This window comes from Vespula pensylvanica, chromosome 2 (assembly GCF_014466175.1).
Source record: "Vespula pensylvanica isolate Volc-1 chromosome 2, ASM1446617v1, whole genome shotgun sequence".
Classification (NCBI taxonomy): Eukaryota; Metazoa; Arthropoda; class Insecta; order Hymenoptera; family Vespidae; genus Vespula; species Vespula pensylvanica.
In genome coordinates this window covers 1,067,301-1,089,337 of record NC_057686.1, presented here as the reverse complement: position 1 = coordinate 1,089,337, position 22,037 = coordinate 1,067,301, and the positions used below count along the sequence as shown (strand labels likewise).

Genomic DNA, 22,037 nt, shown 5'->3' with positions numbered 1-22,037 from the left:
TTGTTAAATAAAATACAATTTTAAATAATTTTCTCTTACGTCAAAATCTTGAACTGCCGATCGTTGATTACGTGCAACCCGAACGAAAACAGATCTTTGACTGACTTTGACAATTATCGGATTAGTTTTTCGTTATACTCCGACGAGTCAACATCGTTAGTCTCTCAAGATATTTAAAAATCGAGCTCGATTTTAGTACTGTGGTTTTGTTCGAATGGAACGATCATCGAAATGTTTATCTCTTGTTTTCAATTTCATCGTGTTTACACGTGCATATGTTTCACTGTACTTTACGGATATTCTTTTCTTTCTTTTCTTCAGAGTTCTATTGTTTTTTATGTACGCATACGTTCCGATTTTCTTTATTACTTTTCTTTCTTTTCTTCTCTATCTCTAGCTTGGATCATCGAGGATAGATCACGAAAATTCGATATATCGACGCGAGTCCGACATATTGTTGAATGGTTCGATTCATAATCGATTGTTAGATGCAAATCGGTTAGGTTAGGTGGGGGAACACTCGCGCCTGTCTGGCGGGAAAAATTAAAAGTCCTACGCTAAGGGATTTCGTTTGATTGCTAAAACGAATAAATGAGCGATCTATGTTGAATGATCTTATTATTCGTAAGTGGGGACTAATCCTTCTCCAGTTAGCGATTAGAACTCTCGGTTAGTTGGTGCAACCCCGCAAATGCGAATTTTAAAATAGTCACCATTATTTGGATACATATTATTAATAATAATATGCGAGTATTCAAGCACGATCAAAGGTCCTATCGTAGACTTCGTTTTCAATTCGATTCAATTAAAATCAATTGAAATTATCCCGCGCAACAATACATATATATGTATATATATATATTCTTAATGAATGATAATATATTAATTGACTACTTATAATCTATTTCTTTATCATAAGAGCAATATAAACAAGAGAAACCATTAATACTAATGGTACCATCTGTTACTTCTAGATTAGATTTTACTCACTGTTAATATTCAACCTTATATCGTAGTTCCAGTCTTCAAGTTAAATTGATCTATATAAAATCTACCTCTTATTATTAATAATATTAATATAAAAATGATTTCACACAATACTTCAAATTATACCATTTTGTTCTTGGATGTACAATGGAGTCAACATTTAGGAGAACAATTTGGACCAACAAATACTAATATCGAGGTACATTCGTGTGTTCAAGTAATATATTAATCTATCAATTACTGTGAGATGACATAAAGGATTATGGATTCATAGTGGAAAGGAGTAAACACTACGCAGCATCACTTTCCATCAAAAATTTGGATAGTAAAATCAACTTGGGAAGCAACTCTCAAAATTCTCAGCATCTTGCCCATCATTTTTCTGGGTATACTGGCTAATGGTGCACTGATCTACATAATAATCCGTGCTAAATCTTTGCACACTACTACAAATCTCCTCATCGTTAACATGGCAATTGCGGATATATGTATCTGCATTTTATGTCCTTGGATGTTTCTCTGTATTGATTTATATCAAAATTATATACTTGGATCTATTGGTTGTCGATTAGATGGATTTGTAATACATGCTTTAACATTAGTTGCAGTATTTAATTTGAGTGTAGTTAGTTATGATCGTTTATCTGCTATTGTCTTGAATTGCTCTAGTAGATTAACAAAAAGGTTATTATTTTTAAATGTACTTACATACATATATACATATATATGTATATATTTAGAAAAATTATATATATATATATATATTGTTACATGTAGATCTACACATTTGTTGCTTTATGCTATATGGATTTTGGGTATAATAGTTGCAACACCTTTATGTCTCTATCGAAGCTATTATGAGAGACAATGGAGTGATTATTTGGAAACATATTGTACCGAAGACACTGTAGTGTTATATCCATATTGGCATGTTTTTGCAGGGTTAAGCGTATGGGCACCATTAACTATAATGGCAATATGTTATTCTGCTATTCTCATCAAGGTACTTTTCCTATTACGTCTCTAACTGTAATATACATATATGAGCATATTTCTTGTTTTAATTTTAAGCTGGACAGATTTGAATCACAAGCATTGAGAAGTAAATATCCAATCACAGTACGTTACAAAGGAAAAGTAGCTCGTGCTCTAGGAATTATTGTCTTGGCATTTATCTTTTGTCGTGTACCATTCACAATATTAATCATTCAAAGAGCACGACTCTTGCAACAACCTTCTAAACCAGGACAGGCAGAATCTATGTACTTTCTTTGGTAAGTAGATTATATCTAAATTTTAATTATATACCTGCATAATAATAAAGATTAGTAATCTAATAAAATAAAATCAATCAATTATTTTATAGGTATATAAGTAGATACCTTGTTCTTGTTAATGCCGCAATAAATCCTCTATTATATGGCTGCAGTAGTAGTTCTTTAAAAAAAGAATTAGCACTGTGTCCTGCAACATCTTGGCTTATTTATAAACGGAAAAAGAAAATACAAGAACCACGTAGTAATCAACAATTTAATTCAGAACAATTTAATTGTCTGAAACCTCGATCACCTTGTATTCGATTGAACTATCATCAAAGAAGTAGAATACCAAATATTTCCTCAAGGATTTCTCCAATAAATTTGGAATTAAGTCCAAACTAAGATACTCTTATCGTTATCTTATGATAATAATAGACTTATAAGTCGATTGATCGTTAAGCATTCATATTATTTTTCATTTATAACATAATAATTATCTATTAAAATGTTTAATAAAGTAATTAAAAATAGGCAGTTCAAATGGATTCCATAATTCCATTTCTAAAACAATAAAATGCATAAGTGGAATAACTGTAAAATGCATTACTTAATCGGTACGTTTCTAAGAGAGTCAGCAATCGTTTTTCCACCATTCGACGTAAGTAATAAATTTCCGTTCCAAGATGCTTCTCCACTATCATTTACTATAAGATCAACCTATCAAAAATAAATATTTTATAAAAATCTCATATTCCAGGATATTTATAATTCTTAACTCTTTTAATGAACTTAAGAAGCTAACAAATACCTGCAACTTTTCCCAAACTTTTTTCTTTGGATTTAAAACTTCATCCGGCGTCCCACTTTCATAACCCTCTACAAAAATTCTATCACCAGGATTACTATTTTCTGGTGGTCTCAAAGGTTCAACCTGTCTTGTTGGTTCATCTCTAGACATTATATAGATTATTAACAATGATCAAAAAAGAAAAAAAAGAAAAAACAATTCTTCTTGAAGTATAAAACATAAAAGTAATCTTACACGGAGGCGCAAAGAACCATTCCATGTGATGGTATACCCCTAAGATTAGCCGCTTTAAGATTTGCAAGTACGAGTACCATTCTGTCTTGCATTTCCTCTATAGGAACATAATTTACAAGCCCGCTGACAATAGTTCTAGGACCATTATTTTCGCCTAAATCTATTTTCTCTACATATAATGAATCCGCATCAGGATGTTTTTTCACATCAACGATCTTTCCAACTCTAATATCCAATCTCGATGGTACTATTTCATCGACCACTTCTGTTCATAAATAATTACAAAATTTATCAAATTGAAAGATATTTAAAATTCAATTCTATCTACTTGATATAACTCGCTTACTTTGTTTTTGTGGTAGTGGGTACGCTTTACTGGCAAGAGATTTTAATTTAGAATTTCCATCAAATTCTTTTCTAATTGGATCTAAGAGTCTATTTATATATATTTCGGCTGCACTTTTAAGATCGCCAGGATGTATTTCTTCCTTTGCAAATGCAGTTTCTAATTCCTCGTACGTAGAGAAAGATATATCTCCACCTATAAACGTTTGATAACTTTAATACTGTAATATGTATCTTGAAAGATACAGTAACGTTTTAACAAAAGTTTAGATCTTGTACATACCAAATTCTTTACTTCTTGGTACATTATAAGATTCTCCTTTTTTCAATAAAGAAAATATCACATGTTTAGAGAAGGAAAGTATTCCATTATCATTGATATTACCAGGTTCGCAAAATGCTTTTTTTAATTTTTTCTTAACTGTTGAAGCTCCATCCAGAAGATCAATTTTTGAGTCTTCCTCGGAGGAAGACATTTTAGCACCAGCTAATCCAGGTACTAAAAATGAATTTCAAAATATACTTTCTTGCAAGTATTATTTCCATAAATTGGAGATATATACATAATTCATTAAATACTGACTCATAGGATTCATCAAATGAATACGTTTTTCATATCCAAGCATTGGCAAATATTTTTCAGAGAAAGTAAAGATCTTCCTTTGATCTATTCCACCGAATTGTGCGTCGACTTGAAGGTACTGTTCGTCGAGTGCTTGTAATCCCGGATACAGCAAACCGGAAAGTAACGGATTTGTAATTTGTTTAACAACTTCCGCACCTGCCTTCTTAGCATCGTGTTCGGTTATGATTGAACTTAATCGATACATATCCAATGTATATTCCCTTAAAAAATATGACATAAAAATATGCTTGCATAATAAAATCTCACATATATTTCACATATTTTTTTGATACTAACTTGGATAATTGATAATCCGTTCCTTTAACAAATTTAAGTTTATCCAAAGGTACATCAATAGACTTAAGCATAGCTTTAATAATAACTTCATAATATTCAGTCCTTAACGCTAAAAGTTCCCAAGGTGCTTTCATATTATCCAAATATGCATGTAAGTCGGCAAATAAAATTGTAACTTCAGCTCCGGCATTTAAAAAATCAGCTATCTTTAACATTGGTGTAAAATATCCAATATGAGGTTTACCGGTAGTAGCAGTACCCCAATATATCTTTAAATCTCGCTGTTTCAAAATACTTTTTAATTTTTCATCGCCGAGCCATTCACCTAAATTTCTCGTAATAAGATTATATTTCTCCTCCCAGGTTAGTTCACTCATTTTGATTGTATCGTGTCTAGAACAAAGGTCACGTAAACAATTTGTTTGATAAATTGATAAGTTTAAACTAAATTTGAAAATATCGATATATATAATAAGCGAAAATGAGAAACTATTGCATCATCTAATCATTATCGTCATAATATTATTCGTTATAAATTTTTTCTAGCAACACAATTCATATAAGTGAATTAATAAAAATCAAGATATATTAAAGACATATTGAAACAAAAACCACGTGTGACCGGAACAGCACGTGTAGTTGTCTCCTTGTCAAATATATTAAATCTAAACCTATAATTAACGTTACGATATTTATTAAAAACAGATCAAACAAAAAGATATTCTTCATTTTTGCAAATTGATCAATACTGATCTAACTTATAAATCTTTGCATTGTTACCTGTCAGAATGATATTAATTAACGTCGAATAAGAGGAAACCGAAGAAACGAACAGAACAGAGATGTGTGCAAAGTTGTGGAACAGATTGCGCATTATCCCCACTCTTTTTCATTCTCCTAGTTTGCACTTCCTATACGAGCTACTATTCGATGTTTGTCGCTACTGTTGCAATTGTCATGTCAAAGAATATCACTATGTTTCGTTTCGAATAAAAGATTTCTGTGTAATATTGTTTTTTTTTTTTTTTTCGAATGAATAAAAATGAAAACTGTTTATCGAAGAATAAAAGATACTCGCAAATGGGGATAAAAGTAATTTCACGAATGAAACATTTGCATTTTACGAAAAGATGAATTCAAAGCCATCTGGCGGCAAATAATATAAACATATTTAATCATACGAATGCGTAATAATTTAAATGCGCGTTTAAACAAAAAGAGAAAAGGAAGTCAAATATATTTTTTGTCAAAATTACCGATCGATTATTAGATCTTCTATACAATTCTTTTTATCTGCAGACGGTAATACAGTATTCTAATGAATTTTAAAAGAATAAATCGGTGTTGCGGAAAAGGGAATCGTTCGAATAGAAAAAGAAAAAATATTAACAGGATGCGAGGATTTCGAGATAAATCAAAGAACGATTCGTTTAAAAGCGAGTGTCCTAGATTCATAGGCTATATCGTAATATCTCCACCTTCCTTCGACACTACTTCTTGACGGTACCGAAAGGAAAGGAAACCGCCAATGCTTCCCATTTGGTTTGCTTTGGAAGACATCGTAGCACGTATCCACACAGCCACTTTCATTGTTCTTTTATCTGCCTTAGCTTCAAGAAGTCATATAAGTTGATTCTAACCATCACTGACTTCTTTTTTTTTACCGACTGCTACTCGTATATCTTGAATTTGAATTTGCGTTACCGAAGGAGGACAAGAGAAAGAAGAAGGAGAAACATTTTTTTATTGCTGATTTTTAAGGAGAAAGTTGATCTGGAAAATTCGATAGAGTAAGTATACTACTTTTTCTCTGTATATATACACACACACAGATATATATATATATATAAAAGTAAAATTTGATTAAAAAAAAAAAAAAATGATAGTACAATTGTTGAGAATATCATGATAATTATGTTTTATATTTAAACATGGGATAGCAATAAATATTGTGAATGAAATAAAATATTTTTTAATTGAAAAGATGTAAAATTTGTTTAATCTCGTAAATATAATTATCGAACCATAAAAATATCGATAGCAATCGACAATGAGAATTTAATATGACTGTCGTAAGATCTTTCAAGTTTTTGTATTCTTAGGAAACGGATAAGTACTTACATATTCATGAATAGGGTGTATAGGTTATCTGTCTGTACCGATCGAATGCAATCTTGATTTCTAAATGGCGCCATACGAAGTATCGGCCGAGAATAACCGAGGATTGCCGAACGTATTTAAATTAAAATCACGTGATCAATTTCGATTATTTTCAAATTATACAAAGATCGAAGAGAATGATTGTAAGAAAATTCGTGGACGTTCCAAACGAAAAGACAAACCTCTCTCGAAATCGTTTCCTAGTTTCACCGACTCTCGCTGAAATAGACGGAAGGAAGACGTATTCATGCTCTGTTTAAGAAGTACGAGTTCACCGAGTTTCTACACAGGATATACAATATATGTATGTGTGTGTGTGTGTGTTTATAATATATATCTGTCGATATATTTGAGAAGACTTTGGAAATATTTTTTTATCTCTTTATGATTAAAACTTTTATTTTTCTCATAAATTTTCTTTCATGTATGACTTCTAATTAATTCGTTAAAAAAAAAAAAAAAAAAAAAAAAAAAAACGCGTCTTTTTCACAAATACTTATTTATTTAATTTATTTTACGATAATCTTGGACGTAACATGTAATTGATGTATTTATATTTCAAAAAAAATTCTTTTATCTCTCGAATTAACAAAAATATTATCTTCCTTAAATGAATTCATTAGGTTATGCCATCGTACAAGATCAAAATCTGGCCATTGTTGTTGATGTTAATATTTATTACGTTCGATTGGACGACTTCAGAGAGTGATACAACAATTGGAAACAGAGATGGTTGCGGTGAAAGATTGGAACGTGCTTTGGATGCACTTCAGAGAGATTCGAATAGAAGAAGGAATAGATTAGAAGAGGGAGAAGGTCGAGAACCAAATTATCAAGAAGAATTACGTTCGGCGCCATTAGCAATGACGATTTCACGGATCGCAGTTAAGGTATATTATTTTTATTATCTTTAAATAATAATAATAATAATTTATGTGAAAATAATTATTATTATAAAAAATAATAATAAATTATTACAATTATATAATTACTATAATTATATTATATATAATACATAAATTACATATATATGAATTATTAATATATATATATAATTATTATATAATATATGTAATAAATACATATAATAAATATAATAATAATAATAATAATAATAATAATAATAATAATAATAATAAATAGTTATATATCAGTTTCCACAGAGTGGAAGAAGTCGAGGAAGTTCATGGGCAAGAGTAGAAAAATGTTTTTTCGAACCTTCGAATAATTCATTAAAAACCAGAGTAACATTCAACGATTTATCGGTATCGGGAACAGTATCGTTGTTGATGAGAGAAGAACGACGATCTCATATACCTTTAGAATCATGTAGAATGACTCTACGTTTGAGACAAGCTGGTATAGATATTTTCACTGGTACAATCGCCAGAGCTCGTGGACAAATGCGAATACGTACGGAATCGAGTTTTTTGGAGCCACGATTTGCTTCGCTCTACGCTTATGGATGTCATCCACATCGTCATGACAAACAGCTTAAAAGACAGGACAAATGGCCACCGTATTATCCTCCTCGTGACGAAGTAATTAAGTATAATAAATCGTGTTAATTGAAATTAAATATATTCTTATACAGGATAAATCAAAAGTTTCTAAATGATTTTTAAAGTCGATTACTCTTTGACATTATTTTTGATTTTTGTTTAGAAATTTGTCAACTACAATTTCAACTTCATTTCAAAACTCATGAGAAAGAGTAATTGATTTTTAAAACGATTCTAGATATTTCTGACACATCCTGTATATACATATACATATATATGTGTGTGTGTGTGTGTGTGTGTAGACATATATCAATTATTAATATATTCTTTTTTGTTACATTTATTTTTTAGCTTTCTGTATTATCAGCTGAACCACGTCGCTTATTCACCGTCTCTGAGGATGTAGATCTTTCAATAGCAAACGAAAGTCGAATTGCACGTACTTCAAGTGGACAAATAAGAAACTTAGGTACCTGGAGAAATAATCTTTGGATCACTAAATCAGCTGTACGTCGAAGAAGAGGTATTACAAAACGTAATACGAACGATTTAACAACGACTGCGAATAAAAAAGATAAAGATAATACCGAGGATCGTCAAGGATCTAATAAATCCTCAACAGAGATCGAGATAACACCGAGTGATTTTGTAACTGCATTGGTCAATGGTAAAAAACTTTCGGAGGCCAAAGAATCGACGATCGAATCAACGACGACAACCACGACTATTGATCTTCTTGATCATTCTGTTAATTTATTAAAAAACGAAACTATCGACGATTGCCATGAAGAGAAATCAAATTTTAAAAGGGAATATACATATAATGAATCACCAAGAGTAGAATCTAGAGAAACTCTTTTATTGGATGAAAATATTTATGACATTTTCATGTCTGGTCTTAATGACGATGACGAAAACGTTGATAATAACGATGATGATAATGGTAATAATCGAAGCTGGCAATCAAAAGAATATATTGCCAGAGAAATGGAAGATATTTTTCTTCGTGGTGCCAGTAGAACATTGACCAGTTATATCGAACGACAATTGCATCCTGCTATCAAGGAAGCTCTTATGATTTCTATGGGATATACCATTAGTTATGGATAGATATGTAGATAGATAGATATTACATCGAATCGGTGTAACTACAATTAGTTATTTATTAGCAATAAATATATTATTGTTCGTCTCTTTGAAACTCTGAAAAATATTTTTTCTTTCTATATTGTTTCTCTCTCTCTCTCTCTTTTTTTTTCTCTTTTTTTTTTATTCACAACATAAGATAAGTATTATTTTTACGAAGTATCGTAGTTACTAATTAACAAATAATTAGCTTACAATTATTATTATTATTATTATTATTATTATTATTATTATTATTATTATTATTATTATTATTATTATTATTATTATTACTATTATTATTATTATTATTATTATTATTATTATTATCTTTGTTTTATAGAATAGTATACGAATTTTGAATATTTCACAAAATAGTAAATTGTAGTAAATGAATAATATAGAATATAGTACAGTATAGTATAAGTAAATAATACATTGAAAAGATATTCAAAAATTAGATAATCCAATAATATTTAAAATTAAAAATGATATACCCTCCTCCCATTTGTTAATTATAAAATCACGTTAATGTAATTATTCTATAATCAATTGACTTATTCTCGCTGGAACAAAAAATTAATTTAAAAGAGAAATATAATTAAGAAAAAATAATACGAATATAATATATTATATTGTATTATATACGCATCTAACATTTTATATGCGTCACCCTATATAGTAAATAAACGCATAATACGCTCGTGCGCATGCGAATAAGATTTGACTTATTCCGACGATAACTATCGCAACGAAAAGCGCATGTCAAACAAATTTTCTCTTTCTCTCTTTTCTCTATCTCTCTATCTATCGATCTAATAAAGATTATTTTAAAACGATGACATTCTTTATTTCTTTCACACGGATATGTTTCAGATGAATCGTAATAATAATAGGAGAAAAGTGTTACAACTAGTTACGGTCATCAACGACCTATTCTTTAGGTTCACAACGTAATTAAGAAACACCATTAACTGTGTTGTATACCGTTAAGACAGGAAAATAGAATTCATTGTTATAAAACGAGGACAAAAGTTTTGATAAAGAGAAATAGGAAGTACGATCATTCAAGGTATGTATCTATGCAAATTATTATAACGATTAAGAAAATTAAATTTAAAGATAAATATTAAGTATCAAGTATATAAATAAATATATATATATATATATAATAAATTTTGAATGAATAAAAAAATGTAAAAAAAAAAAAAAGAAAGAAAGAAAGAAAGAAAAAATGTATCGAATTTAATCGATAAAATGTCGATTTCTAGATATACAAATTTTCATAATAGTTTAAAAATAATTAAAATCAAAAATGGCATCGAGCATGAATAATACAATATCAACGACAGATAATTTTTCGAGATTACGAAAAATCGAAGAAGCATTTCGTTTATCTAGTCAAATCCGAAAAAGAAAATTAATTAAACGAAGTGCTCGTACGAATATCGATTCTCATCGTCGTAAGTTAATCAGGTAAAAAAGAAAATTAATTAATTAAGAAAATCGAAGATTTAATGTAATTTTTCTCTCTTTCTTTTTTTTTTTTTTTTTTTATATCTAGGACACGTTATTATTTCACCAGTGGACATGAACACTTAGGAAAAGCTAGGAACGTCAATATTGAACAATCACCATTCGAATTTCCATCATGTTCTAATATGTTTGCGTATTTTCAATTTTGGAAAGCTCGAACACGTGAAGCTGTTAAAGCACGACATATATTAAGCCGTGCTAAACATGGAAGTATTCTGCACCCGCGTAGTGATATTCTTAGAAGATTGCGAGTAAGTTATCAATAATATATATAGAAAATGAATCAAAAATATATATAGAATATCATTTGGAATCATTTTTATTTATCGATACAATTATTATTATTATTATCATTATTATCATGTTATGATCAGATATATATTATTGTTCATTTATAATTAATTAATAAATTTATATTAATTAATTGTATAGTTAATGCATTCTGTGTGTATGTATGGAGAGAGAGAGGGAGAGAGAGAGAGAGAGAGAGAGTTGTAGTATTATAATTATGATTAGTATATAATAAAATACTAAATAGTATATAATAATAATACTATTTATATATATATATATATATATATAAAATACAATAAATAATATTTTTTATATTTTTAAATAAATTATACTAAAATTTATTTATAAATAATACTATTCACTGTATTTTATATATAGTGTTATATATTATATATTAATATTGTTATATATTACATATATTATATATATGTGTGTTCGTATAAAATATAGGTGGACGTGCCTGCAGAAATAAAAGAAAAAAAGAAACATAAAGAATTGAAAGAAATATTTGCCATAACCGATATAAATCCGGAATATTTCACAGAAACAGCTGGTGGTTTGGTAAAAGAGAAATTTTCTCTTTGTCAATATATCGACGATCTTCGACAGATTTTAAGAAGCAAACTACTTGCTGGTGAACAACGTGATCTTTGTATTCATATCGAACAACAATTTGACGAGGAACGAAGAAGATTAAGCAAGATCAAAGTAAAACAAAAATTACAACAAAAGAAAAAACATTGCAAAAAAGAGATTACCAAAAAAGAAAAAGAATTATATTACAATCTTTATTCATTAATTTTAATTATAAGATCAATTAATTCCCTTAATCTAATGTTTTTTTTTCCTTTCTTTTTTTTTTTTTTAAGCGTCAATATCGCACGTACGTCAGTATCTTCGAAAATTTCTTATCGAAGGATCACGAAAAGAGCATGGTTATTTTGAGGAAAGCCGAAGAGGAAGTGAAATTAACTTCGGCAATAAACGAAAAAAGAATTTTGTTGGATAAGCAATGCGGTCAAATTAGACTAGATTTGTATTATTGGGAGGAAAATTGGAGATTGGCAAAGACCTGTCAAAGATTTTTATATCAAATTTCACCGATTTCATGGAGAAACGAATACGATTGGATCTATCGTTCGCAATCAGGAGAAAGCATATTTTTTGGGACTACTGAAGACATTTTTAGACGTTACAGGATGGCTGAACAAGTTGCATCTCTTGAATGTTTAATAAGTACTTATATTTTGAACATTTTCGCACCTATTTATATTTTGTGAGTTTAGAATCTAATATCCAACACTTGATTCTTTTATTATATTTATTAAAAGTACTTCTCTACAAAACTAATAATTCTGATTTATATTTTTTTGACTGCTCATCTAACAGTTGCTTTTTATTTTTCTTTTCTTTTCTTTCATTAATGTTAAAATTTTTTCGTAGATATGTTCGAAGAAGATTTAATAGGAGCAGGTCCTCCTGATCTCTACTTCGAGGATCCATCCGATCTGTTACACGTATTAAAAGCGATAGAGTTACAAAATTTAAATTCCTTGATACATTTGGAATCATTAGAAGAACCTTTAGTTAAAATGCTATTAGCGGTTACAGAAGCTGAAAATCGAATAGAACATGAATTCGATGAAATTATTGATAATGTTGCAGAATTGGAAGTAGGTATATAATAAAAGATATAATGGAGGTAGTCTTTTTTTTTTCCTTTTTTTTATTATTATTATTTTTCAATTTTTCTTTCCACGTATATTTAATCTATGCAAATAATAATATGTGTATGTGTAATATTTATATTTGTACCAATTGCGTTATATTCTTAATAGAATTATATTCTTAATTTGTAGTTGTTAAATATATTTTTATGTTTTAAGATATATAGTATAAATATATATGGTATTTTTTCAATAGACACATTATCAACATATTATATATATACATATATATATATTTAGAAAAGAATATAATGAGACTGCACAAGATATGTGGAAAGAAAATGATGAAATAATAAAATGGTGACTTCTCCCACCAATCACTATGATTGTTTCTAATCACACATGCGTTTCATTCATTGAGATAACATCGACTAATAAATCACGATCCTTTCTCTAATATTTTTTAATTTAGGATTTGATTTATAAAACAGAGGAAAGAGCAACGAATTTGCATAACTACGCAAATTACCTTCTGCAAGGTGTATTTCGTGATTTAGTGTGTTCTGAAGATATTCTTTGTATATACGTCTACATTGAGGATGCATATGAAACTTGCATAGCACCAAATGATAGTAAACTCAATAGCTTTACTATGTTAAAGATGATTGAAAAGACTCATGAAAAACTCAATTTAGAATTGGATACTTTACCTCGTGAAATAGTTAGAAAATGTGAAAAAGAAGGTTTCAAACAAGAACTCAAAGCTATCAAAGAAGCCGAAGATGCTGCCAGAAAGGTTACACAATTTTTTGTTTATAATTATTATGTAAAGAATATATTATAATATAATATTTTATATAATATTACAATATTCTTTACATTAATATACCTATTATTATTCAATCAAATTAACCTAATCATCTTGTTATCTTCTCTTCTATTCTAGTTCGATCTGATGCTTCAATTATTAGATTCATTAATCCGTATCATGCAAAGGCCTATAATAACTAAACGACAATTAAAATGGCGCTCAGAACCGATCTATAAGAAAGTAAAGAAAGTAGCTTCTTATGCTGAACCAACGGAAGAAGAAATGCAGTATTTAACTTTCTTTACAGATTATTGTAAACGCGAAGACTTTACAAAATATCGTTCTAAATTTCCTGATGATTTTGATCTGACATTTACGGTTAAAAAAGAAGAAATTTCTGAAATCCCTTCAGAAATTATAAACTAAAATTATAGAATAATATTGATGAAAATTCGACGAATATAAAATGTACGTATGTTGTTCTAATCATTTAATATGAAATTATTTAGATCATCTGTGCTGAAAAAATATTTATTAGACATTTTTACGTTTCACATATGAAATATTTTTTCTTACGAAACCTCGTTGTTTCTTCGTGGATATATTATGAGACTTACATCGATGTACTCAACTTTTTTTTCCTCGATAAATCACGATAATATCGTTGACGAAAATCTTCTATCGTTATAAAATTGATTATCTGACGTCCGTTTCCACTATTTTGCCGAATTAGCACTCGCCCTAAAAAAGTAGATAGAACTACGTTCGTATCTATGTTTACTAACGAATAACGGCGATTTCATATTGTCTTAATTACAAATATACACGAAATAAATTCTTCGAATTACCTGTGATCATATCTTTTTTACAAAATTTTATTAATGAAAAGTAAGGCTGTATAACCTAAAAGAAAATTTTACAACGAAAATATCATATTTCACCATCCTACTGTTCGATATTTTAATTAAACCAAAATATTGTAAAACACTGACCTTCCATCCCTTGCTTTTTATCATATTTTTTATACAAAATATTTTTTATACTTTCAGAATTACTTTCATTTACACCGACGATTGCACACGTGCTTTACGAATAACTAACGAGTAGATGTACCAGCATCATTGATTAATTCGCTTATATAATACTTTTATATATGATAACGCTTATAATATAACTTATATACTAATCTTATAATAAATATATTAAATTAATATTTTATAACAAATATATTAATCGAAAATAATATTAATTATTAAAGCCTAACCAATCTTGGAAGTTGCTGCGTAGGTTAGGAGAGAAAATTTAATTAATATTAATATACGTACGTGAAATTTGTATGATTAATTACAGTTGACGATCTTTACTCGATGAAATCCTACAAAAGACTGATTACATCACTCTACATCACTGTGAAAGTCATCCGTTTTGTTTTGTTTACAATGATATAAACGAAATCGAACTCGAAAGATATAAATGACTTTGGAAGGTTACAACAGATCAGTCGATCGTCGTATTTCGAAGAGTAAACATCCTAGTTCTGTTATTCCGTGTTCGTTCATTTAGTTAATAATCTTTTCCGATTATTTAATATTTATTTAAATAATTTATAGGATATTCTTAATACTTTAATATATAGTTTATTAGAGATAATAATTAATAATTAATAAGAATCCGTATAATTATTTAAACAATAACGAATTTTTTTCAACATTATTAAATCGACATTAATTCGTCACGAATATAATCTAATTTTTTAATCAAATATTTTATTAGATCGAATATTTGTATCGTATTATATCAATTATAGTTATATTTTCTAGGTTAATATCCGGTCTTTAACTTTCAGTGATGGCCACTTGGTGTCGCCATTTTATTTGTGACCACCACAGCTGTGAATCTTTATTTAATCATATGATATTATCTTATCGACGTATACCTTGATAAAATATATATGTATTTCTGCGTTTACCCGTTGATAGTAAAGAGGGCGTCTGCGATATTTATCAATGCAACAAATTTGAGCTGGAAGTGGTAGGAAGTTCGAGGATTCTTGGAATTTCGTTAAATACTATTATATACGTATTTAGGTCGTTCCTTATGTTTTATATTTAATCTTAGATAAATTAATCTTTCGTTTCTTTTCTTCAGTCAAGTTCATTCCAACGAGTAACATAAGTTGACAATTATTTTATTACATAGTTCTCTCACTTCCATGAAATGTGACATACCAATTGTAATTACATTGTTCAAACGTGAATGGTTTTGCTAGATCAAAGAAATAATCATAAAATCGCTCTTAGGAAGAGTTCTTTTTTAATGTCTAAATTGAAACATACATAAATCATTTAATATTTTCTAATTAATCATGGATAAGTTAAGGAGAGCTTTGAGCGGTAAAGAAGAATGTGATGAGGAAAGTGGTATCATTACACAGGTAATAATATTAAGTTTTTTGTTTCATTAATGAATATTAGTTTTAAGAATATACTTCTTATTTTATGTGTATACATATATACATATATATATATATATCATTATTCTTAGAATAATAAAGTATTTATTATATTATTCGCTTACAATTTATAATGGAAGGCTGATGTTAATTTTGTGGTAAGTCTGTCTTATCAAAAGAATGATATCATTTATATGTGACTTGCAAACTTATGTTATTATTTCTATAAGCTTAATATATAAAAGAATATTAATCATTTCACTTTTATAGGTTATGGATCAAACGACACTGAGTTGGTCAACTCGCATAAAAGGTTTTGCAATTTGTTTTGTCATAGGCATCCTTTGTTCCTTCCTTGGATCATTCGCTTTATTTTTAAGAAAAGGACTCACAGTATTTGCGATATTTTACACATTAGGCAATATCATTTCACTAGCAAGGTAGAAATTATTGTATATAAGATTAGAAATACATATATTTTTTATTTTCAAAAATATCATAATAGTTTGTATTGTTATGATAAAATATTGCTAAGTGCTTTTATGTTTGAATTGTTCTACTTTAATAGATAATTTCCCTTACAGTACTTGTTTTTTGATGGGTCCAGTAAATCAAGTAAAAAAGATGTTTGCTGCAACAAGAGTTATTGCAACTATTTTAGTATTCATATCGATTGGTATAACACTATTTGCAGCTTTGCATGTAAGTGAAATATATGACATTTGATCATTGAAACAATTATAAGATCAAATTTTCCTTATGTTTTAGTTACATAATCCTGGTTTGGCTCTTATATTTATCATTATTCAATCTATAGCAATGACTTGGTATTCTTTATCATATATACCATACGCACGAGATGCTGTAAAGAAAACCGTTGAATCTTGTATTATGTAAACATACATTGCTTAGAAAAGAAAAAAATATTGAATACCATTGTATCAATCGTATATATAAAAACCTCGAATTTTTGTACATATTTTTTGAGTGTCTCATGTTCGATATATTTTTCAAAATCAAAATGCTGTTATATATAGGTATTATTAATATATTAATGAAGTGTGCACACATTTATTTATATAGCTTAGTACATGTTTATATATATATATGAATATATATATATATATATGTGTGTATGTGATTCGCGTTTATAAGATAATACTGTTCGATATATTTAAAAATATTTTTCTATTCTTATAATGTAAATTATATTCACACAAACAGACATCAATCATATAACCTTAATATAATAAACTTTTTTTACAGAATTATTCTCGGACACATGAATATATAGTTTTTAGAAATATATTAAAAATTGTGCGAGATATTTAAAGAATAAATCTCTCTATTCTTTATGTAGATTAAATATTAGATTCGTTCAAGTTGTTATATTAGTTTAAAACATGATATAAAAAAAAAAAAAAAAAAAAATTAATTAAAATTGAAACGACGTTTTCCATCAAATCGGAAACCGTAAGCGGCACTGTTAGGTGCATCAACTAAAGCAGGATTTCTGTAAAGATGAAAAGTTCCATGAAGATGTGCTGGTCTTGCAGCATTTTGTTCTTCGGCTTCTTTTCCCTTCAAATAAAATGCTTCAAATTGACCGCCAGGTAATAAGATATTTTTTAAAGATTTATCGTCTGGATCATAGGCAAATGCTTGGATCATCAGACAACTGAAAAACCAAATGATCTATCAGGTTTGTATTGAAATAATACTATAACAATTAAAGATTTAGATGCATATGAAAAAAATACAAACTATCAACTTCATAACTTCAGATTCTTTACTAGATTCTCGTCAAAAATATTGTAGAAAATAAATTTATATATATTCTTTGTTTGTTTAGTAATAGTTTCCTGCAATGATAATTATTATTTCATTAACATTTTTGTGACGATTATTTTTCTTAGTCACATGAATTTTAACGTAATCGTATATTAATTATTTATAAATGATTAATGTCTTTTTATAAAATACTTACGTCCGTTTTATATTTGTAACGATGAGTTTACGATCGAACTGCTGCCATAGTAAAAGTGAAAGTCGTGTCCTCGATTATTGTATCCGGATAACAATGCCCGAACATATTTCTATGGCTCTGTATATTTTAACGTCATTTTTCTTTAATATTTATCTTTCCTAATTACTTATATATATCTTTAATCTTAAATACAAATTTTTTCTTTTTTATGATTTTAATACATATTTCAATCATAATGTAATACTTTAATATAAATAAAAATTTTTAACAAGATTAAAAATAATTGTTTAGATATCAATGAAATATTATTTTTATTTTCTCGTTGTAAGTCATAATAATAATAAGAAAAATAATGAAGTTGAATAACAAAAAAAACATGATTTACATATCGATTATATTTTGAAAAACATCATAGTTACAAAACATTGGCGTTTTAAAACTAGATCAATGCGTAAGCAGATACAAACAGAAAACGGATACAATAAGTCTTAAAGAATTTTGTTAAGCAAGTTGTGTTATTTTCAACGATCGAGGAAAGTTCAAATTACATATAAATTACTAGTATTAACAACTTTGTTGTTTATTGAAATTCATTTTCTAAATACTTATGTGAAATAGACACAATTTACACGATCTTATAATTATTTCAGACGATACAAATATGCAGTAATATTGTAGTAATAGTATTGTAGTAGTGTAGTAGTAGTAGTTTAGTAGTAGTAGTAATAGAATAGTGTAGTGGTAATATTATTAGTAGTTTAGTAATAGTAACATGGTAAAAATAAATAAGATAAATCGACGCATAAACTCAAGTCAAATTACTATTTATTTACTTTAGAGAACAGCCACATATTTTTATCGTGAACAATAATTTTTCTTCGATTACCGCATTAGAAAGAATATGAAACATAGCATAACATTTGAAATAACATTTGTTACAGTAAAAATTTATTCTTTAACAAATGAGAAAAAAGAAGAAAAAGAGGAAGAAAAAAAAAGAAAAAAAAAAAAAGAAAAAATTTTGTAATTTATATAAAATCAGAGGCACAAAATTAAAAAGATGACATCAAGAGGGCAAACACCAAGTTTGCTTTCCCTAATGTATAAACCAACGCATTCTTGTTTACATAAAGAAGCCAATCTCGAAGCCTAAGGTAACAATACTTTTCAATCTCTCTCTGAACACGTCTATAGCGCCCAGATACATACTATCTATTACTGAACCAAACCATCTGTTGCTATTTCTGTCTATCCTTTGTATACTTATCTTCTCAAAATTCTACTATTATCACTATTATTTTAAGCGTGACACCTTCATTGGATTATCTAACATAAAGCGGTAAAATATTGCTTCCTAAAATCTTAGAAAAAACGTCTGATTAGATTATTGTGCCTATATCTCGGTACTGTGTTATATAGCTTTTTTTTAGTTTTTATTTTATTTTATTTTATTATTTTTTTTATTTTTTATTTATTTATTTTTTTTTTATTGAAATATATATGTGTATATAATAAGGTATCCCACGAAGTATCAACAAGTGATAGTGACTGATACAGATAATTTAAGATGATAAGGTATTATATATTGATGAATGTGGAATTGCCTTATATAGTGGCATGGGTGGTTTGTCGATTAAAAACCATGGACTTTGAGTTGGTCAGGTTTGGCCAGACCTGACTTTGTTAACCACTGGCATATATTTTCTCGCTGGTCCCCCTGCAGCTGCAGCACCTCCCCGTACTCTGGGTGTTCAATTACTGTCCCATTGCAGGCGAACTCCTAGAAAATATTATATCCATTTTTTCCCTCTCTCTCTCTCTCTCTCTTTTTATATATATATCAAAGGATAAAGTTAGATCTACAAACAATCATTATCTTATAAATTTTAATCTTTCTTGATTGATCAAATCTAATTAAATAAGCATTAATTAATTTGCACGTGTTGTATGTCAGTATTGCAAAAAATATATATTTTTATACAAATATACTTTTAAAAATATATTTTTAATCTATCATTAATCAAAACATTTTAATGCAAAAGAAAATTTTTTAAATTTCTAATTTCATTACTCAATTATATATATTATATCTTTACAATATATACAACTCTTGCTTATAAATGGCCAAACAATTCTATTATCATATAGCGATTATTCTTTATCTGTTCATTTGTATGACTTGCAGAAAATAATTTAATAGTATTTCCCAGATGATCCTTTTATAATAACTGGATGAACACTACTATTAATCTTCTTTTGTTGAAACTCCTGTCAATTATTTTTAAAAGGAAGAAAAAGATCACATTGTAAAAGGAATTGAAAAATTCATTAAATTATTAGTTGCTCATATCTAAATATCTGCATTCAAAAATTATTAATACAGATATCTTTTATAAAGATATCTTTTATATGTATAATATCAATATAAATAAGAATCAATGATACTGTTATTAACCAAAAGATACACATTAAATATAAAAATAAAATTAGTTTACATTCTTACTGCCAGCTGTCAGTTTCCAAGGTTTATTTGCATCAATTCTATTTATAGCACTTAGCAAAAGTTAAAAAGTGACTTCACAATAATAAATACAAAACTGATAGCTTCGTAGAATAATATTTACCTTTTTACATGCTCGTACTATTTTTCTCAAGTCATATTCAGAAGAAAGCCCCTGTACCGTTGTTAAGGTCTTACGACCATTCCGCTGTTGGATCCTTATATGCACGAGACCGTCTTGGACATCATCATCTGAACCCTTGATTGCATCTGCAAAGGGGTCTAGAAAAAAAAAAAATTAAAATATACATTAGATCATAATCAATCATTCTTGACAGATCAAATTTCTTCAAAGTAATAACCATTCTGTTATCTCATATCAAAATGGTGATTGTATACACATATATACATACACACACATATATATATACACATATATTGTGTATATGTATATATATGAATATATGCATGATATACATATATACATACATACATATATATATATATATATATATATATATATAACAGAAATTATATTAGGAATTTTTTATTCTTTTTCTTTTTTTCTTCCTTTTTTTCTCTCCTCAAAGTTCATCGATAAAATATAACAAAGAGAGAGAGAGAGAAAGAGAGAGAGAGAGAGAGAGAGAGAGAGAGAGGGAGAGAGAGAGAGGAAGATAGAGAGAAAGAGAGAGAGAAAGAAAGAAAAAAAAAAAGAAAGAGATAAATAAACGTAAAAAATAAATGATAAGAGATGAGAACGAAGATTAAATAATTAAATGAAATACGTAACGAAAATGACTCGATTGCACACTATGATGCAAAGACGCTATCATCGCCATTTTGTCGTATCTATCTCATCGAACAGCAAGGTATATTTGTAATATGAAAAATGTTATATTTACCGAATGTGTTGAGATTCTGGATGGACATACGACAAACAAAATATATCCCTCGGAGATATAGAACTGCAAATTGCAAGTGCAGTTGAAGAAAATGACGGATGACGTAGGATAACTGTGACACTGCGCAAGGATACTGCCTAAAGCCGAAAAACATTCTACGGAGCCTGAATCAAACCGGAAGTTAAGTTCCATTTGTCATGAACCCCGATGGGTGGGGTTGCGCCTGCGTTCTTCTATTCACCCAGCATTTGCCGCATGATCAAAGAAACTCTTCGCCTGATTGGTCCAACGAAATTCTAGATACATAGGATATTTCTTTCAAAATATTACTCTGAGAACTTTGTTCTGTCTCTCTCTCTCTCTCTCTCTCACTCTGTCTCTCTCTCTCTCTCTCTTTCTTTCTTTCTCTCGTTCCCTTTTTCTTTTCCTCTTTTTTTCACCTCTCTATCCATCCCCAAGAAAATTTCTATAACTTTTATTTAAATATCTAGAATATTTTAAGGTTATGAGAATATCCATCGAAAATGCGATATCGGATTCTTA

At 28.4% G+C, this 22,037-nt stretch overlaps 7 protein-coding genes across 15 annotated transcripts; 4 read left to right on the top strand and 3 right to left on the bottom strand.

Moving 5' to 3' along the window:
* Positions 1-1,084: 1,084 nt before the first annotated feature.
* Positions 1,085-2,648, top strand: LOC122627248 (somatostatin receptor type 2-like). The gene is made up of 5 exons (XM_043808254.1): positions 1,085-1,186; positions 1,262-1,671; positions 1,765-1,990; positions 2,059-2,261; positions 2,354-2,648. The coding sequence occupies exons 1-5, from the start codon at positions 1,085-1,087 to the stop codon at positions 2,646-2,648; spliced, it is 1,236 nt and encodes a 411-aa protein (XP_043664189.1).
* Positions 2,649-2,690: 42 nt separating this feature from the next.
* LOC122637476 (tyrosine--tRNA ligase, cytoplasmic) lies at positions 2,691-14,916 on the bottom strand. The gene is made up of 10 exons (XM_043829614.1): positions 14,643-14,916; positions 14,499-14,553; positions 14,268-14,391; positions 4,556-4,948; positions 4,217-4,479; positions 3,917-4,132; positions 3,635-3,829; positions 3,289-3,553; positions 3,055-3,196; positions 2,691-2,963 (listed from the first exon to the last, which is right to left on the bottom strand). Exons 1-10 carry the CDS (start codon positions 14,664-14,666, stop codon positions 2,850-2,852), a joined length of 1,791 nt encoding a protein of 596 aa, XP_043685549.1. The 5' UTR covers positions 14,667-14,916; the 3' UTR covers positions 2,691-2,849.
* LOC122637477 lies at positions 5,875-9,405 on the top strand. Of its 2 annotated transcripts, none has more exons than XM_043829616.1 (4): positions 5,875-6,345; positions 7,339-7,605; positions 7,870-8,256; positions 8,569-9,405. In XM_043829616.1, the coding sequence occupies exons 2-4, from the start codon at positions 7,342-7,344 to the stop codon at positions 9,325-9,327; spliced, it is 1,410 nt and encodes a 469-aa protein (XP_043685551.1). In that variant the 5' UTR covers positions 5,875-6,345; positions 7,339-7,341; the 3' UTR covers positions 9,328-9,405. The 2 variants fall into 2 exon arrangements, with proteins under 2 accessions (XP_043685551.1, XP_043685550.1); XM_043829615.1 differs by lacking the exon at positions 5,875-6,345 and adding an exon at positions 6,883-7,019.
* LOC122637475 lies at positions 9,952-14,175 on the top strand. Of its 2 annotated transcripts, XM_043829611.1 has the most exons (8): positions 9,952-10,414; positions 10,635-10,818; positions 10,907-11,129; positions 11,623-11,880; positions 12,042-12,408; positions 12,616-12,845; positions 13,312-13,635; positions 13,786-14,175. In XM_043829611.1, exons 2-8 carry the CDS (start codon positions 10,658-10,660, stop codon positions 14,074-14,076), a joined length of 1,854 nt encoding a protein of 617 aa, XP_043685546.1. In that variant the 5' UTR covers positions 9,952-10,414; positions 10,635-10,657; the 3' UTR covers positions 14,077-14,175. The 2 variants fall into 2 exon arrangements, with proteins under 2 accessions (XP_043685546.1, XP_043685547.1); XM_043829612.1 differs by lacking the exon at positions 10,635-10,818 and having other exon boundaries at positions 9,954-10,414; positions 13,786-14,174.
* A 199-nt stretch (positions 14,917-15,115) lies between the features above and the next one.
* LOC122637480 (vesicle transport protein SFT2B) lies at positions 15,116-17,081 on the top strand. 6 transcript variants are annotated; one of them, XM_043829620.1, is made up of 6 exons: positions 15,116-15,199; positions 15,497-16,084; positions 16,243-16,260; positions 16,373-16,542; positions 16,687-16,804; positions 16,871-17,081. In XM_043829620.1, exons 2-6 carry the CDS (start codon positions 16,016-16,018, stop codon positions 16,997-16,999), a joined length of 504 nt encoding a protein of 167 aa, XP_043685555.1. In that variant the 5' UTR covers positions 15,116-15,199; positions 15,497-16,015; the 3' UTR covers positions 17,000-17,081. The 6 variants fall into 6 exon arrangements, with proteins under 6 accessions (XP_043685555.1, XP_043685554.1, XP_043685559.1 ...); XM_043829619.1 differs by having other exon boundaries at positions 15,137-15,199; positions 15,471-16,084; XM_043829624.1 differs by lacking the exon at positions 15,116-15,199 and having other exon boundaries at positions 15,361-15,681; positions 15,799-16,084.
* A 146-nt stretch (positions 17,082-17,227) lies between these two features.
* On the bottom strand, positions 17,228-18,273 carry LOC122638110. Of its 2 annotated transcripts, XM_043830802.1 has the most exons (3): positions 18,090-18,273; positions 17,867-17,964; positions 17,228-17,797 (listed from the first exon to the last, which is right to left on the bottom strand). In XM_043830802.1, the coding sequence occupies exons 2-3, from the start codon at positions 17,876-17,878 to the stop codon at positions 17,534-17,536; spliced, it is 276 nt and encodes a 91-aa protein (XP_043686737.1). In that variant the 5' UTR covers positions 17,879-17,964; positions 18,090-18,273; the 3' UTR covers positions 17,228-17,533. The 2 variants fall into 2 exon arrangements, with proteins under 2 accessions (XP_043686737.1, XP_043686736.1); XM_043830801.1 differs by having other exon boundaries at positions 17,867-18,273.
* A 624-nt stretch (positions 18,274-18,897) lies between these two features.
* On the bottom strand, positions 18,898-21,678 carry LOC122637452 (eukaryotic translation initiation factor eIF1). Its single transcript, XM_043829564.1, has 3 exons — positions 21,495-21,678; positions 20,714-20,871; positions 18,898-19,869 (listed from the first exon to the last, which is right to left on the bottom strand). Exons 1-3 carry the CDS (start codon positions 21,646-21,648, stop codon positions 19,723-19,725), a joined length of 459 nt encoding a protein of 152 aa, XP_043685499.1. The 5' UTR covers positions 21,649-21,678; the 3' UTR covers positions 18,898-19,722.
* Positions 21,679-22,037: the final 359 nt, after the last annotated feature.

Bases quoted from the DNA above. Each gene is read 5' to 3' on its own strand.
- LOC122627248 (XM_043808254.1), top strand. From the start codon at position 1,085: ATGATTTCACACAATACTTCAAATTATACCATTTTGTTCTTGGATGTA. The intron at 1,187-1,261 runs GTACATTCGTGT...ATGGATTCATAG, and splicing joins CAACAAATACTAATATCGAG to TGGAAAGGAGTAAACACTAC. The intron at 1,991-2,058 runs GTACTTTTCCTA...TTTAATTTTAAG, and splicing joins ATTCTGCTATTCTCATCAAG to CTGGACAGATTTGAATCACA.
- LOC122637452 (XM_043829564.1), bottom strand. From the start codon at position 21,648: ATGTTTTTCGGCTTTAGGCAGTATCCTTGCGCAGTGTCACAGTTATCC. The intron at 20,872-21,494 runs GTAAATATAACA...TTTTTTTTCTAG, and splicing joins CCAGAATCTCAACACATTCG to ACCCCTTTGCAGATGCAATC. The intron at 19,870-20,713 runs GTAAATATTATT...AATATTTTCTAG, and splicing joins TAGTACGAGCATGTAAAAAG to GAGTTCGCCTGCAATGGGAC.
- LOC122637477 (XM_043829615.1), top strand. From the start codon at position 6,963: ATGCTCTGTTTAAGAAGTACGAGTTCACCGAGTTTCTACACAGGATAT. The intron at 7,606-7,869 runs GTATATTATTTT...GTTATATATCAG, and splicing joins TTTCACGGATCGCAGTTAAG to TTTCCACAGAGTGGAAGAAG. The intron at 8,257-8,568 runs GTAATTAAGTAT...TTTATTTTTTAG, and splicing joins ATTATCCTCCTCGTGACGAA to CTTTCTGTATTATCAGCTGA.
- LOC122637480 (XM_043829620.1), top strand. From the start codon at position 16,016: ATGGATAAGTTAAGGAGAGCTTTGAGCGGTAAAGAAGAATGTGATGAG. The intron at 16,543-16,686 runs GTAGAAATTATT...TTTCCCTTACAG, and splicing joins AATATCATTTCACTAGCAAG to TACTTGTTTTTTGATGGGTC. The intron at 16,805-16,870 runs GTAAGTGAAATA...CTTATGTTTTAG, and splicing joins CACTATTTGCAGCTTTGCAT to TTACATAATCCTGGTTTGGC.
- LOC122637475 (XM_043829611.1), top strand. From the start codon at position 10,658: ATGGCATCGAGCATGAATAATACAATATCAACGACAGATAATTTTTCG. The intron at 12,846-13,311 runs GTAGGTATATAA...TTTTTAATTTAG, and splicing joins ATAATGTTGCAGAATTGGAA to GATTTGATTTATAAAACAGA. The intron at 13,636-13,785 runs GTTACACAATTT...CTTCTATTCTAG, and splicing joins CCGAAGATGCTGCCAGAAAG to TTCGATCTGATGCTTCAATT.
- LOC122637476 (XM_043829614.1), bottom strand. From the start codon at position 14,666: ATGATAAAAAGCAAGGGATGGAAG. The intron at 4,480-4,555 runs GTTAGTATCAAA...ATATTTTTTAAG, and splicing joins ACGGATTATCAATTATCCAA to GGAATATACATTGGATATGT. The intron at 3,830-3,916 runs GTATGTACAAGA...AAACGTTTATAG, and splicing joins ACCAAGAAGTAAAGAATTTG to GTGGAGATATATCTTTCTCT.